Genomic DNA, 18,082 nt, shown 5'->3' with positions numbered 1-18,082 from the left:
AATATGACCATTCGAAAATGTGGGTCCCGGATCCAGACCGATTGAGAACCCCTGCTCCAGAGTTTGCATTGTGCTTGGTGATGTAAGGCTTAGATGGAGCCGCTCGGTCATAGAAACGTTATGATGAAACTGGCTCTCATCAGGACCACCCCAAGAAAGAAAGAGCAAGAGTTTCCTCTGTTGTACAGGATAAATTCATCAAAGTTACTAGCCTCAGAAACTACAAGTTAACAGCTCCCCAGATAAGAGCACCTAAATGCTTTACAGAGTATTTTGGTTTGTATATTTACATACATACATTACATACATACCATACATACATACATACATTACATACATACATACATACATACATACATTCAGTGTTGGGAAGTAACGGATTACATGTAACGGCGTTACGTAATCAGATTACAAATTATGAGTAACTGTAATCCGTTACAGTTACTGCTTCAGTAAATGGTAATCAGATTACAGTTACTCTGCTAAAATAAATGGATTACATTGCGGTAGTTCCCTATTTTTGGTCTTCCAATCCAACACTGACAAAACGCAATCACATTCACATAAATCACGACATCAAAATATTCTATGATTCACAACCTTCGATCAGAATGTTTTCACTGCAGAAGCGCCCCCTAGCCCGTCGGCGGGCCCATTCTGACTATGTAAAGTAGAATGCTTAAAGGCGTAAAATATTCTAAACACACCGATCAACTAACCAACTCATATTCTTTAGTACTAATTTAACTACCTGCATGCAAAATTGCAACCATCTACATGAAACCAGTCGCCAGAAATCTCCAACTGAAAACAGCCTGTATTTTTACATTGTTTACATGTGAAACACGTCTCCCCAACAAAATAGCCTTATAAAATATTATTATATGTGAAATAACATCATATAAGATTATAGAAAATTCACTTACTATCACAGCATTAACAATACAGCACTGAACCGCAGGTAAAATATCCATAAAGTCCTTTATTCTCCTGCTCACTTCTCCTCACAAACATGCGTTTAGTTTCAGCGCAACCGCAACGTCATATTCTCAAACGCCTAGCGACCACACATGTAATGTTTTCACGTAAAGTTGTACGTGAATACAAAGCTAAGGATGTCCTCTTGTCGATTCTGTGTTTTTTATTGGTCCACAAACCACTATTTTTCTTGAGTGATCGTCTTTTGAACCAATAACGTGAGCGCTGGATCAATCCAATCAAATTCGGTCATAGCCTTTCTCCAGGGTCACACAAGTGATTGACACCTATTTCAACCAATAGTCCACCCTTAGACGAAAACACTGGTACGTAATTTGCCCTGATTGGTCTCCTAATGGCTGGGGGTGGGGCATGCCTAACAGCTGTCACCAAAATGCCTCTGGTAAACAAAGGTGCGCCCACAGCGCGCATACGTGTGATTTTGTGTGTCATTTCATCAAAAAAATATTAATATTACTCTGACATAGACTTACATTCATTTATTTTATCACAAACAAACAAAAATATTACAAACTGTTGTTGTATAGTAACAGATTTACTTGTGTATCTTGAGAGGTTTTGAACACTTTGGAGACGCCTGGTGGACACCTAATATAATGCAGTGGAAATCTTTAATGCATTGTGCTATAAATTACCAATTTTGTAATTTGTTTGTCAAGACCCTACTGAATCAGGAAATGTAGAGAATGATTGACTATACATCACCAACATCCATACACACATTGTTAACTCTAATTATAACAGGCGCTTTTTTTTTTTTTTTGTTTTACATTTTCTTCTGCATTTGATGTTCTCAAATGGAACCTAAAGAATGAAAATTAAAGTGTTGAAGTGAATGATTGTTTACTTTTTATGATTACACTGCATTTGACATTTAATAATGAAACATTCAAACTATATTTTAGAAAGGGAACAAATTGTAAAAATCGTATTGAACCGAATCGTATCATATCGTGACATAATTTGAGGTATCGTACATTATCGTATCGCTGAATAAAATAATCATATCACATCATAATGAATCTTGTGATTTTCACCCCTAGATAATCCACCTGCAGAAAGTGGCAAACCTGCAAATAGATAGCTTACAGTTGTTGTTACATTGTTTGGTTTTAAATTGTTTTATTATCAATTTATAGAAGTGTTTCATAAAATAGTTTGATTAAATGGTTTCATAAGTATTTTTATAGGGTGATTGAAAAGGCTGTTTTATTTGTTTCTCTATTTGTTAACTGGAAAGAAAAATAAAAGGATAATATGCAATATGTGGTTGCTACATTCATTCAGGCTTAAAAAAAACGACAATATTGTAAGTAATCCAAAGTAATCAGATTACGTTACTCACTTGAAGTAATGTAACTGATTACGTTACAAATTACATTTTGAGTGATGTAATCAGTAATCTGTAAGAGATTACATTTTAAAAGTAACCTTCCCAACACTGCATACATTACATACATAACATACATACATACATACATACATACATACATACATACATACATACAATACATACATTACATACATCTCTGGGAAAAATAAGAGAGCACTTAAAATGATGAATTTCCTTACTTTTAACAAATTAAAAACCTCTGGAATATAATCAAGAGGAAGATGGATGATCACAAGCCATCAAACCACCAAACTGAACTGCTTGAATTTTTTGCACCAGGAGTAAAGCAGCATAAAGTTATCCAAAAGCAGTGTGTAAGACTGGTGGAGGAAAGCATGCAAAGATGCATGAAAAAAACTGTGATTAAAAATCAGGGTTTTTCCACCAAATAATGATTTCTGAACTTTATGAATATGAACTTGTTTTTGCATCTTTTTTTTATCGTTTCAGCCATTTCTCATTTTCTATTTTTATTTGGAATTTTGAAGAAATGCTGTCTCTAGTTTATAGAATAAAACAACAATGTTCATTTTACTCAAACATAAACCTATAAATAGCAAAATCAGAGAAACTGAAGTGGTCTCTTAATTTTTTTCCCGTGTATCTTTAGTAGGCCCATATTATATCTAGATTCAGTTCCTAAAGACAGTCTTCATCTCCCCGCAGTAAGAGAACATCTGAGGCAGATTTTCAGCCACTGTGGCTAACAGAAAGCAGAGCATGAAAGCTGACCTACATACACAGCCCCAGAGTTCCCAGCACCTCCTAACCAGCGCATTAACCCCAGCCAACCATTTACCATTCATTTATTAACAGAGATAAAAACACGCTTCAGGGTCTCGCCCAGGCCTGATTATGTGAGCACATTCTCGGGATGAGTGAATCTCATGAGAATGCAGCTTCAACATTCACTTTCACTTTTACTGACCTCTAAACACTGGACTGACTGGACACAGTGACCCCAGCCTGAACATACAGAGCTAATCAATATATTTAACAGCTTTTACAGAAAATACAGTACAGTACGGTAAATATACTGATCAGCCATAACATTAACACCACCTGCCCATAATGAGTAAAGACTCTTTTTGTGCCAATAAAACAATATCTGACCACAATATGAGTCATTATACAATAATGTTACAATATACTACCACAATAACAATTATATCACATTACCATAATTCTGCGATATTCAATATATCACAAGAAAATTCTCTATAAAGAGCATAAAATACTCCTAAATAATCAAATACCAGCAATTACGGATTTATTGGTGTCAGTTTCACACAATTTAACATGCAATATTCTTTACCGCAGGTTTATTAACCCTATTCATTTGATTGTAGCGCCACCATGTGGAGTAATGAAGCAGTAACTTTAGTAAATCTAATTTGGTGGGAGCGGGAGCCTTAGGCTAAGTTTGCATTAAAAGCCACTTCGCTAAAATCCTATTTTTTTGCTTTTCATTCACTGTAAATGTAAGTGATCTGTATCTGTGTGTAATGTGAACGAATCTGTCCCTGAAACGCTGTCTCACATGATCACACTGATACCTGTATAAACGCCTCCTTCTTCACCAACAACAAAAACCCTCATATAAGAAAGACGAGAGACTCGTGGCTTTATAAAGGGTTATAAATGGATGAGTTCGCAGCTCATATGTGGAGCATCTTTTGCTGGAGTGGAGAAACAGTAAACAGCTGCTCTGAAGTTCATGCTCAGGTCCAGGAGGTGAAAAAAGGACAGGTGGTTTGCTTTTGCTGTTTTTTTTTTGCAGCTATAGCTGCACAGCTGCACCAACAGATGCAGTGTGGGTATGAGAGAGAACGTAGCACGTAGCGCTAATGCCAATGTGTAAAAGCGTAATTTTTTTTAATTCAGGCATGAATTCAGATTTAACCTTTCATATTCATGTCCCATGTCCAGGGATCGGATACGTATCTAATTTAGGACCACATATGAAAGTGACTCAAATCTGATTTGAAAAAAAAACCAATCGGATTTGGCACGTTCACATAGCCATTAAAAAAATCAGATCTGAGCCACACTGAGCAAAAAATCAGATTTGAGTCACACTTTAATTCCCCAAGAACTGGGAACTTTAAGAACTTTACCAGCCTTAAGCTAGATACAACATTGCACTACTGTTATACGGGTTCTATTTATATTGTCACTTGATCTTAATCACCATTAATATTGCACTATTATCTTCTGTCTCACAAATGTCTATTGTGTTTTTGTTGTATTGTACATATAGTGTCTCCCACTCATTTAGATTTAGATTATATATTTATTTCTTTTTATTTCTATTTATATATCTATTTCACCCCCACCACTACTGCACCTTGTTCTGTCTCATGTATGTCTGTGTCCCTGCTGCTGTATTGTACACATAGTGTCTCCCCTTTTTCTTTATTATCCATTATCTGTACTTGCTGTAAAATTGGGAAGGAGAGTAACGTAATTTCAATTCTATGTATGTCCTGTACATATGCAGCATTGACAATAAAACTACTTGACTTGACTTGACTTGTAATGTGAACGTATCTTTTGTGTGTGAGAGCGTTCACTGCTGCTCATGCTAATTTGGGTGACTTCAGTATAAATTTACAATTCAGAACATTTAAAAATAATAAAAAACACTGAATTTAATGTGCATCCAAGTTTTGACTGGTGCTGTATTCATAGTATAAAATTATATTTATATGGGCGGGGCTTAAACACAACGATGAACCACTTCTGACACCAATTTTTTTACATGTAAACTAATGATCTAAAAAACCAATACTGTGTTTAATGACTAAAAATAGATAGTGTTTTTGAAAACCAATACAGTACTAAAATACTAAATATCACGATACTTCAATACTTCGATATTATTCTACACCCCTAGTTGTGAGCTCCAGCTCTGAGACTGAGAGGCTGAGGAGGATTTCACACAGTTTCAGTCTGAAAGCTCTACAGCTCTGGGCTATGAACTGGATCCAGCTTGGCTTTGGGTTTAGAGGACTGGTTTTAATTCTCACAGAATGCTGAGTGTGTACTCACTGCCCTACTCTCAAACACTGAGAGAGCTTTAACTATACTCTATACTCACTGCCCTACTCTCAAACACTGAGACTGAGATTTAACTATAGCTAACTGTGTCAAAACATCATAACTCCTAATTATCCTCCACCTGAGACAGGTAAACACAATAACACACCTGAACAACACACAACAGCATGAGCTCACACAATCACACAACTCAAGTCAACTTAATACAACACAATACAACTGAAAACAAATCAACACAGTCCAACACAACTCAACAGACAACTTAATAGAGTACAACGCAACATAACTCAATAGACATCTCAATACAATACACTGCAACTCAAAACAAATCAATACAATACAACTCAACTAAACACAAATCAGTACGATACAACACAACTTAATACAACACAATACAACTAAAAACAAATCAATACAACTCAACTCAAAACAAATTAATCCTCAATGCAATACAACTCAACACAACTCAATACAATACAACTCAACAGATAACTTAATAGAATATAACGCAACATAACTCAATAGACATCTCAAAACAACTCAACACAAATCAATATTATACATCTCAACTTAACACAAATTAGTACGATACAACACAACTTAATACAACACAATACAACTAAAAACAAATCAATACAACTCAACTCAAAACAAATTAATACAACACAATATATCTCAACACAACTCAACTTAATACAATACAACTCAATAGACAACTTTATTGAATACAATGCAACATAACTCAAGACATCTCAATACAACTCAACACGCCTCAAAACAAGTCAATACAACTCAATGCAATACAACTCGACACAACTCAATAGACTACTTGATAGAATACAACGCAACATAACTCAATAGACATCTCAATACAACTCAACATGCCTCAAAACAAATCAATACAACTCAACACAACACAAATCTGTACGATACAACACAACTCAATACAACACAATACAATTCAACTAAAAACAAATCAATACAATTCAACTAAAACAAATCAATACAACTCAACTTAAAACAAATGAATACAACACAATACAATACAACTCAACACAACTCAATGCAACCCAACTCAATAGAATACAACTCAATACCTGAAACACTATGAATACTGAACTCGAACAACACAGTCCCTCGTGCGTTTATAAGTTAAAGCTGCGAGTGTGTAGAACTCCACTCAGCTTAATACAACACAACACAATTCAACTCAACTCAACACAAATCAATACGATGCAACACAACTGAACGCAACTCAACACAGCTCAACACCTGAAACTCTCTGAGTACTGAACTCAGGTAACTGAACCCTGTCTGTCCCAAACAACACAGTCCCTCCGCGTGCGTTTCTGAGTTAAAGCTGGGAGAGTGTAGAGCTGATACTCACGCGCTGTGTTCGGGTTCTTCTGGAGTATAGTAGAGTATACTATAGTGGAGTATAGTGGAGTATAGTGGAGCAGCTGGGAGCCTGAGAGAGTGGGAGATCTGAGTCCAGTCTGAGACACGCAGAGACTGATCCTGCCTTCCACACTGCCGAACTGATTCACTAACGACTCGAGAGAGAGAACCGACTCATTCCAAGTGAATCAGTTGATCAGTAGAACCGATTCTAAATCTGAACCAAGTCTGAATCTGATTGAATCAAACACTTTTGCATGTTAAAAAAATGATTCCTGACAGTTGTTTTTTTTTTGTTGCTTAGATGGAATTTTATGAATTTTGAATAATAAATAATCTATTCTGGTTTGTTTAATACTTTTTGTTTACAATATAATTCTGAATGTGTTCCTGTATATCTTTAATTTTGTCTTCAATATTAAATTTACCATGTACAAAATCATAGAAAGAAAGAAGCACATTGAATTAGAAGAGGTGTATTTTTGTTCAATATCTAAATACATATACCTATATATAAACATACCTATGCATAGCAAAAATATATTCGATAAATAAATGTTGTATATTTTTTACATTTAATACTTAAATCATCTAATTATTTAATTATTATACATTGTTTGGCTGGATATAAATAAATTATATTAAAATGTGATGGGCTCTTTTTTATCTTATTTTTAAACATTTAATCTACATTAAAGCATTACAATATGTATATAAAATATATATATATATATATATTAAAATGTACACCTAAATATGTATTTGTAAACATTTTACATTTGACATTTTAGTTCACTGTTTTTTGTTAAATGTATATTTGTTAATAAATATATATCTCATATCTGTATATAATAAAAAATAAATGTATTTGAAATATATTTAAATATATTTGGTAAATAGGACTAAGCAGTTTATTTTGCAATATATTTTAGTGTGTATTAAATATTTAGATTTTATTGTGTATTTTGGAATTATTTGAAATATATTTAAAATATTTTAAATATATGTCTATATTTGTTTTTTTTTTTCATGTGGGTCATTTCTTTGAAGTAATGTTTTAATAGGCTATATTTTAACATGATTTTGATCATTATTATGAGCTTGTGTCTAAATGATTTGATTATCTGACTGACTCACTGAATCAGATCCGTTTAAAGAATCGGTTCAGTGGAGTCGAGTCATTAACCCGTTCTCACAGCGCCACATGGCTACAGCTGGAGTGTAGGGCGCTCTCGGGCTCCGCCCCGCGGCCGCTGGGTGGAAGTGCAGGAGGGAACTGATAAGCAGAACAGACAGAACTGTCACACCTGTGATCTTCCCGCCACAAACACACCTGTAACCGGAAATGGTTCAGAGAACTGGAGGAGGAAATGACGACATTTTAGCTGAAATGATAAAAAAAACATCCTGTGTTTAATATTTTCCTGGAATTGGAAGAACATCACTGCTAATAGAACAGGACCCTCTGTAATGATTAAGCTCCATTCAGTATATTATTATTATTATTATTATTATTATTATTATTATTATTATTATTATTATGGGCCAGTTTTCCAGACAGTAATTAAGCCTAATTAAAAATCTCAATTAAAAATACAATCGTTGTTTATTTTACAATGCATTTATCAATACATTTGAAAATGTATAAAAAAATAAAATAATAAAAAAGTGTCCAACAAAAATATTTTGCACTGCAGTTGAATCTATTTTCTCCCTTACAAAGGGAAGCATGAAGTGCTGTAAGATTTAGTTGGAAAACAAAACTGCACTGACTTTAGACTTGATAATAAAACACAGTGGATCAACACCAGCAGATATCAGACATGTCTCTCCAAACCATCACTGATCATCAGTAAATTTTACATTTTATTTAAAGTAAATCAAGGGAGCAGAGTCTGGAGGAAGAGTGGAGAGACACACAGTCCAAACTGCTCGAGGCCTAGTGTGACGTTTCCACCAATCAGTGGTCTCATGTCTTTAATATTAATCTATAATGTAGAAAATACATTCAATACAGAATAAAGCATGGCCTTGCTGAACCTGAAGTAACACGAAAGTAATGCAATAGTTACTTTAACTGGTAACTAGTTACTTTCATAGTGTTGTAACTCAGTTAGTAGTTTTTTGGAGAAGTAACTAGTAACTATAACTAATTACTTTTTCAAAGTAACCTGCCCAACACTGCTGGTATGTTGTGTTGTGTTTGCTGGCCTGTCCATCTCTCTGAAGCTCCTCCCACTGCTGGATGAGAGTGCCGACTGTTTAATCAGCACTGTGAGTGAGTGAGTGTATGATGCGTACAGTATGATGTCATCAGCTACATAAGCTGGTCCAGTTATACAGTCAGAGCTGAAACAGTGCAGCACCTGTCCGTGCCTGTGCCCACTGATCACCCAGCTGTTCCTGCTCACGCTCTCGTGCCCCTCGGCCTGATTCAGCTGCTTAATCACCAGCACTCTGTAAAACGATTCATTACAGCAGGAGATTCACCCACAGTGACTCAGTGGAGCAGTGATTCAGTAGCAGCAGTGACTGCGGTGGCTGTGGTGACACAGACCCCCTCTTCACAAAGAGCTGTAAAAGAAAACACACACACACACACGCGCACACACGCACACGCACACAGCTCTACAGATCTGTGGAGAAGTGATCTGCTCAGATGACTCATCTTCACCATGTTCTCCACAAGTGTCTGTGTGTACAGTGTGTGTGACGTCACGTACACGAAGTACACAGCACAGTGTGGTCTACAGTGTAGTATAGTATATGGGGAATACCAGAGGTGGAAAGTAACGAATTACATTTACTCAAATTACTGTAATTGAGTATATTTTATGAGTAATTTGTAATTTTTAAAGTAGTTTTTAAAATAGGTAATTTTACTTTTACTTAAGTTCATTTTGACACAAGTAATTTACTTTACTACATTGAAAAAAAGCTGCGCGGTAAACTAATTGTCTGAATAAAAACATTTTCTTTTGTTCTGTGTTCTTTTTTGTATGATTTCTTGTTTTTCATGATAATTCCTTAAGTTTTTAATGAGAACATTAAACAATCTGCTTGGATGTTAAAAAAAAAAAAAAATAGCAGTTAAAGCATAGCAATGGCAAGTTATATAATAATGAACTGTAAAACTACGGTTTATAGTCACCTATATTACCATAACCTTTTAACTTTTTAACAGTAAAGAAAAATAAAATGTATCATAGAAATCTATACCACTTGTTCTTGAAAATGTTTTATGGGGTGGTCTGAACAAATAATGCCTGAAAGGTCCAAATTATTATTTGGAATAATAATTCATTAAAAAGATTTAATTCATGATTTGTATTTTTTTTTTTTTTTACACCAAATAAATAAAAGTAATTATGTAACTTTTACTTAAAGTAAATTCTAAATTTAGACTAGATTTTTAGATGGGTACTTTTACTCGAGTAGAATTTTAGCAAAGTAAAGGTACTTTTACTTAATTACTAAGTACTTTTTCCACCTCTGGGTAATACTGTAGTAGATCTGTTTTTCTTTAAGGGGCATTTTTACAGTATAAAAATCTCTAAAATGTGATTTTTATGTGAGCTGAGCAAATAAAAAATATTTAATTGCACTTTCCACTACACCAGACTCACTGCCTCAACTAAACTTTATTAAAAGTTTCTTATTAAAAATGAGACTAAATGAGATTAAACTACCATATTTTCTGTACTATAAGGGGCACTTAAAATTTAATTTCCTTTAATTTTCCCAAAAATGATCAGGGCTCTTCATGTATGAATTCTACCAGTCAGGTATTAAGCAACAGTAAAGCCACTCCACTGAACTACAGTGTTATACAGTAGTTTCGGTTTAAGTCTCCAGCAGTATTAGCATTAGCTGCTAACCATAGCGCTAAATGCTAGCTCTTTCACCGTTCAGAGGTGAGGATTATCGGTCTGTACCCTGCTGCTAAATCCGGATAGTACTGCTGAAACCACATAAGCATTAGCCGCTAACCACAGCGCTGAGTGCTAACTCTTTGGCTGTTCAGAGGTGAGTATTATCGGCCTGTACCGTTACTAACTCCGGATAGCACTGCTGGAGCAGTAATAGCATTAGCCGCTAACCACAGCACTAAGCGCTAGCTCTTTGGCCGTCCACAGGTGAGTATATTGGACTGTAGCCTGCGTGTTTACTGTGTTAAAACAAGCTACCTGGATTAAACCGCTAGCTAATATCTTCCTGGCTTACTGGAACACTCAGGGGTTCCTCAGTGTAGCTCTGTCGGGTGGCATTAGCCGAGAACGCCAATGCTCCAGCTTTAGTGGGCATCTGCAAATCTAAGCTTACTCTAAATAAACAGAAGTGCTTTACTCAGCAAAATAAACTGTTTTCAGTAGAGAATGTGTAAACGAACATCCAGTGCTTGCTTGACTTGTCTGATTCGTAAGAAATGTTTTTTATAAGAATTACAGTTTTGTTTACTTGGCTTAGCTTTACAGATTTTGCTACCCATAGGCGAGAGAAAATTTTGAAAGAAAACATGATGACATCCCTGTTCCTTACTAGTGTCGCATAATGCACCTTATGTATGAAAATAGACCAAAAAATAGTCATTTACTGATAATGCGCCTTAAATTCCAGTGCACCATATAGTGCAAAAACTACAGTATTACTTGTGTTGGCACCTGAGTATGTCCACACAGATCTTATATTAACCGTCAGTGTGTAGTCATTCCCCCATGGCTATATTTTCTTAGGTATAGCATTGTGTCTTGTATAAAATAATTAACTACCATGTTGCTGATTTACATACTGAGTTACTACAGTCCTCTTAAAAAGTATTGGAACAGTTAGGACAAATCCCTTTATTTCTGCTGTAAACTGAAATCATTTAGGTTTAATAATAAAAGCTGAGAAACCAACATGTAAACCAGAGAGCTGTCTATGGGTGAAAAACAAGCCACTGTGAAGCTGAGAGAAGATAGAAAATCAATCAGAGCCATTGTAGAAATATTGGCCAAAGAATATAAAAAAATATAAAAAAAATATTGGCCTGAAGAAGAAAGTCGTCACTGGTGTACTAAATAACAGATGTTAAACAGACCAAAGAAAATCATAGCAGTTATTGACAGTAACATTGTAAGTGCTGTAAAGAAAAACTCTAAAACAACTACTTTCAAAGGGGACGGTATACACTATGAACTGTCAAAAGTCACGAGACAGCAGTATGTAAACTGTCCATGAAGTGTTACCTCAGTGGACAGCTTGGCTTGAGAAACTCCGTCACCTTCTATATGCTGTGATGTGTTATCTTGTGAGTGAAGCTGACTCACAGTGTGCTCATGGCAAGGTGATGTAAATTATAGAAGTTGGAGTGAGGTTCACTATTACAGGCCTGCAATGCATTAATCAGACTTTACTCCACAAAATAAAACCAAGAGCATGTCAGATTGAGGGCTTTTGAAAAATTTATTTGCATTTATTTCTGAAGCATGTCGAAACATTTTCACTACAAAAGTAGACACAGGATGTCATGATTTTACAAAAAAGACAATAAAAAGAAGTAATTTAATCATTTGACTGGATATCAAAGCAGATGTTCAGAGATTGTGCATCCACTAAATCTGTACTAAGCAAAATTCATCTATAACACAATAAATTAGAAGGTATTACGACCCACAGTGGGCAGTGGTAAGCGAGCACAGTGGGTGGTAATGATGGTGACCGGTGGAATCTGGCCAAAATTGTCCATGTGACCAGACAAGCCGCTCTTGCAGAAACACACACCTATCCCACCTGCCAGTGCAGTGATCTTTAGCTTCTATGAGACATGCCAAAAGTCATGGGATACCTGCTAGCTCCTGTCCCATGAGATATGGCATGTATACATTTCTTCATTGTAACTAAATGAGGAAAATAAAGAGAAAAATGGTAAAACGGAGCTAAATAAGTACATTAATAATGCCATACGAGTTCAAACCTACTATAATACTCCATAAAAGAAGATTCAAATAGTATTTAATGTGATTTTATGCGTTTTATTTAAATGCTACATTTGTAGTGCTACACCACAGCTACGCAGCATGGCCCCGCCCCCCTCATGCATTAATAATGAACACCATGTGACCACAAACCAATCATTAATCAGGGCACTTTAATTCATATACACCACCCACGTCCAGCACTTCAATAAACATATTGATTTATAATCTCTCAAAAGGGAAAAAAACACATTAATTTATGCACAGACATGCCAAAAATCATGGGACATCAGTATTTAAATTGGACGTAATGTGTTACCTATTGGGACGGAGTGGCTTGGGAATGCTTACACCTGTATAAGCTGTGAGGCATTGTCTTATAAATGTGAGGCTGAACACTGGCCACGTGCTCATGGCAAGGCTTTGTTTCCCTACATTTGAAATGAATACTCAAGTCATCCAGACTATGAAGGAGCACATAAGGAATCATTTAGTAACTTAAAAATTTTAGGTGGCTCTTATCTTGTGGTTTCATAGGCTGGTAACTCTCGCGGTCCTGATGAGTGCCAGTTTCACCATAGCGTTTCTAATATGCTTTGCTTTACATACTTTAAAGAATGTAAAATATAAATCATTTTTGATTTGTTTTTAACACTTTTTTGGATTTTGAACACATAATTCTATATATTTTTCTTCATAGTTTGGATGACTTATTATATTAGTATTAAAATCTACAATGCATAATATTTATTTAAATAATAATTTCAAAAACACTGATTTTAAGGTGTATCCAAACTTTGACTGGTACTGTACATCATAAACGAATCTCATTACCATACACATATCCCACAGCTCAGTGCAGTGAGTTCTATAGCTTCAATACGATATGCCAAAAGTCATGGAACGCAGACAATACTAGTTCCTGTCCCATAACATGTGGCATATCAGCATATGCTCATCACTGAACATAGTAAAATAGTACCATGCCTTCAGCACATACTACATATATATATTTAATACATCATATAGAATCCATATACAAATACTATCCATTCAGGAGCTCATCACAGACTGTGCTTTAAAACCTCAGGAAAACATCCTGCAAATGTGTTGATTAGAAGTGGGACAAAATATCTATATTACTATATATGTGCTCTAAACTTCCTAAAACTCGTCCCTAATTAGACTTACTAAAGTTACTAAAGTGGCGCTACAATCAAATGAATAGGGTTAGTAAACCTGCGGTAAAAAATAAAGTTATGTTAAGTTGTTAAATTCTGTAAATCGATCGAAATTATGTCATGGTCTCGAACCTCAGAGTCAAAAAGGAGATCGACACACGCGCTACGCACATGGCGCAGTACACAACGCGGACGTTGCGACTGCTCAAAGAGCAGCCCTTTCTCCAGAGAATGTGAACATTCTCATCTTCTTAAAGAAAAACGTGAAAATATAAAAATAACTGTTGTTTTGTCTAGCCTCAAATATGTTAATAGTTTTGGTATCTTAAGGAGCATCTTTCTCTCAGATAAAGTTAATAATATATCTTTATTAAAGAAAAAAACTTCTCATTCTCAGAGACCGAGTCTTATTTTTCATGTTTAACTGTTATAGTAGGATAGAGTTCAGTTTGTTAAGGCTCTAATTGTTCTATTATTTTGTACATGACTGTTCCTGTATTGTTTTATTATATATTTTGTTATGTTGCACATTGCTGTTTTAATAGTGCACACTGCTGCTACCAAAAGAAGCCACTAGATGACATTACATATATATCTTAATTAAATTATTTAGATTTTTACCATGTCTAATGTGGTGTATTACAGATCACTTGTATCACTTTGCATCACTTATATCAAGCCCACCTTTTGAAATAAGCCTCTCCGCTATAAAAAAAAAAAGAAAAAAGAAAATTGAGAATCGAATCGAATAGAATCGTGACCCTAAAATCGGAAATCGAATCGAGGATTTAGAGAATCGTGACACCCCTAGTATTTACTTATTTGGATAATTGTATTGTGATATATATTGAGTATCGCAGAATCACAGTATCATGATATCAGCAATATTTACAGCCTATAGCCTTTATTAATAAGAAAAAAACTTTATATTATAGTAAAATACTCATAATTCTCTGATTAGGGACGAGAACTGAATGGTGGAGATTAGTTTAGTGAAGGTAGCTCAGTATTGAAAACCTGTTAAAATTGCCTAGATCACATTTTATTTTTGATTAGAAATAATAAATCAGATTAATTAAAGTCTCCACATAGATCGTTATCCTAAAGAGGAAGAGTATCAATGCAAACAAATAAATTATGGCAAAAAAATTACATGGGCAATTATTTAAGGAAGGTGATGATATCATAAGATGCCCTGCGATTCCCACCCTCTAGTGTTGACAGTGTGTTATTAAAGATTATACACTAAATAAGTAACGCATTGATTATTCTTATTTTAAATGTGTACATAATTTCCAGATAAAAAATATACTAGTGCATCTCAAAAAATTACAATATCATTGAAAAGTTGCTTTATTTCAATAATTCATTTCAAAATATGATAATATATATATATTACAAAATATATAATACTCATATATTATATAGGTGTATTAAACACAGAGTGGTCTATTTTAAGTGTTTTTTATTTTATTGTTGATGATTATGAAGCTCACAGCCAATAAAAACCCAAAAATCAGTGTCTCAGAAAATTTGAATATTATATAACACCTTATTTAGTACTTTTAGCAGTGTGGGCAGTGTTCCAAGTGCTGCTGGAAAATGAAATCTGCATCTCTATAAAAGTTGTCAGTAGCAGAGGGAAGCTGTAAGATATGAAGTGCTGTAAGATTTTGTGTGAAAACAAAACTGCACTGACTTTACACTTGATAATAAAACACAGTGGATCAACACCAGCAGATGACATGTCTTTCCAAACCATCACTGATTGGTGGATACTTCACACTAGATCTCGAGCAGTTTGGACTGTGTGTCTCTCCACTCTTCCTCCAGACTCTGATCCCTTGATTTACAAATGAAACATAAAATTTACTGATGATCAGTGATGGATTTCATTTTCCAGCAGGACTTGGCACACTGCCATTTTTTGTAGATGGGAAAATGTATTATTACTACTTGACACTGTTTAAAAAAGTAAAACATAACAAAGTTTTCATATTAAACCTTTTTTTTATTTTAACAAAACAGAAAAACAGTGTTGCTGTAATATATATATTTTTAATAATAAAATGATGCACACATTTAAATTAAGAAAATTCAGTGCATTGTTTTTTTTTTCTTTACTATACCTATTTAGACTTCTTGTCATCAGGGAAACATGGAGTACGAATTATAATAATAATAATAATAATAATAATAATACCATTGCAACATTTGCAAACATTTTATAATAAAACTAATGTAAATGTACTTTATTTGACTGTAAGAACAGATATAATCCAAATGTAGGCATTATGTTCACACAGCAGGTAAAAGCCGCCCAAATCTGATCTCAATCCAACTCAACTTTGTCTGAGGAGAAGGAAAATGGACGACAGCAGTGAGTAAGGGATTCAGTGGAAGGATAATGAGATAACAGACCTCATAATAGTATTTCTAGATGGATGTCACTGTTCAAACTACATTTGAAGTAATTTATTTTCAAATGTTAAGATAATAAAAAAATAAATCCATAAAACAGGTGGAAAAACATTCATCCCTGTTACAGGACGAAGCATCAGAATAAACATATTGATTTTCTTCTGTCTACATCTTTCCTAACTAGCAAACTCAAGCTGCTTTTTTATTAAATAAACACAAGGAACAAAAAAAATAATGCAAAAAAAAAAAAGGTTTGGGTGCACTGACTGAAGAACGTATCCCTTTCTTGTTTAGAGTATGTGCAACAGGAGGATATAGATCACATTAATGATACATGTTTAAAGAATGTGGCCACAGGAAACCAAGGACATAGATGTGGGTGTTGCCAAATAATGTGTAATTCTTTTACACCAAGCTGGAATACAATTTCAGTAATAAGCCCACTTGCTGCCACTGGAACTCCTTGATAGCTCCTGTGATTTACGTCAAGCGAAATGAAATAATGAGTATTAGATAGGAAAATGGATGACAGCAATGAGTAAGGGTTTCAGCAACAGAAGGGTGCAGCTGCAATATCAAGCCCTGCTGCAGCCACTAGTTGATAGCTCATGTAAATCTGAAAACTTTATATAATGAAACCAAAACTTCCTGTGAAGCGCTGCTCTTTAGCACATAAACAGCTACACTAAAAAAAAAACTACGATTTGGGACACTTTTACCTGCTGTGTGAATGTATCTCTAGCAACAGACTATTAGAAGAATGAATACACATATCATCAGATATTGGAAAATACCACATTTATCATTATTTATATCAATTTAAATCAAATTGTCATCCATCTACATCTAGTGAGGCGTAATCTGCACTCTTAAATAAATCCCTTAAACTCAGGGCCAGTGCACAAACGTGACCAAAGAGAATCACAGAGCAAAACATCAGAACATCATCACCATCATCATCACATGACCAGAAACCTCCTCCCCAGACCCCCAGACTCCTCCTCCACAGATTACCTCAATGCTCTTCTTTATTATACACTCACCACAGAGCCCAGCGTGCTGCGCAGGCGAGCTGTACACACTCCCGGCTCTACACGCTCGGATTCGTTTGGTCCAGACAGAAGAGTTACTGTGTGTAAAATGGAATTAGTTGTGTGGAGTCAGTTATCACGCTTATCTCGCTTATCTGCAGAGCAGAACGGCTCAATCGAGGATCAGCCGCACCGCCTCAGATCTTCTTGGCCCGGCGGCCGAGCTGGTAGTAGTAAGATACCGTGATGAAGAGGAAGAAGATTTCACTGAGGAGGAGGAGCGCAGCGCCGTTGGACAGCATGCCCATCTCCAGCAGAGACACCGCCGTCACTGTAAACACAGAACATAATAATAATAATATTAAACTTTATTTATAGAGCACCTTTTATACATAAAAATGCAGCTCAATGTGCTTTACATAGAGCAAAATAGAGTAAGAAATAGTACACAAGCACAACAAGCAAGCAAGGCATTAAAAAAATAATAATAATAATAGATAAATATAAAATATAAATAATAAAATGTAATACTCAAAAACAGATGAATGAAAATTAAAATAGAATGAAAATACAGTCAAACCAGACAGATAAAAATAAGATCTAATTAAACGCTATAAAATAAAAATAAGATAACAATAGAGT

At 34.9% G+C, this 18,082-nt stretch overlaps 2 protein-coding genes across 4 annotated transcripts in view; both read right to left on the bottom strand.

The window, feature by feature from the left end:
- Positions 1-6,998, bottom strand: part of cd82a (CD82 molecule a) — a 59,779-nt gene extending 52,781 nt beyond the window's left edge. For both annotated transcript variants that reach the window (XR_007424781.1, XM_022670095.2), the window contains exon 1: positions 6,840-6,998. The gene's annotated coding sequence lies outside the window, so the exon portion shown is untranslated. The remainder of the gene's footprint in view (positions 1-6,839) is intronic.
- A 5,963-nt stretch (positions 6,999-12,961) lies between these two features.
- Positions 12,962-18,082, bottom strand: part of tp53i11a (tumor protein p53 inducible protein 11a) — a 79,136-nt gene continuing 74,015 nt past the window's right edge. For both annotated transcript variants that reach the window (XM_007232903.4, XM_007232904.4), the window contains exon 7: positions 12,962-17,771. In XM_007232903.4, the coding sequence (XP_007232965.2) occupies positions 17,638-17,771 (134 nt within the window). In that variant the 3' untranslated portion in view covers positions 12,962-17,637. The remainder of the gene's footprint in view (positions 17,772-18,082) is intronic.

This window comes from Astyanax mexicanus, chromosome 16 (assembly GCF_023375975.1).
Source record: "Astyanax mexicanus isolate ESR-SI-001 chromosome 16, AstMex3_surface, whole genome shotgun sequence".
NCBI lineage: Eukaryota > Metazoa > Chordata > Actinopteri > Characiformes > Acestrorhamphidae > Astyanax > Astyanax mexicanus.
This window is presented reverse-complemented; position numbering and strand designations above follow the sequence as displayed.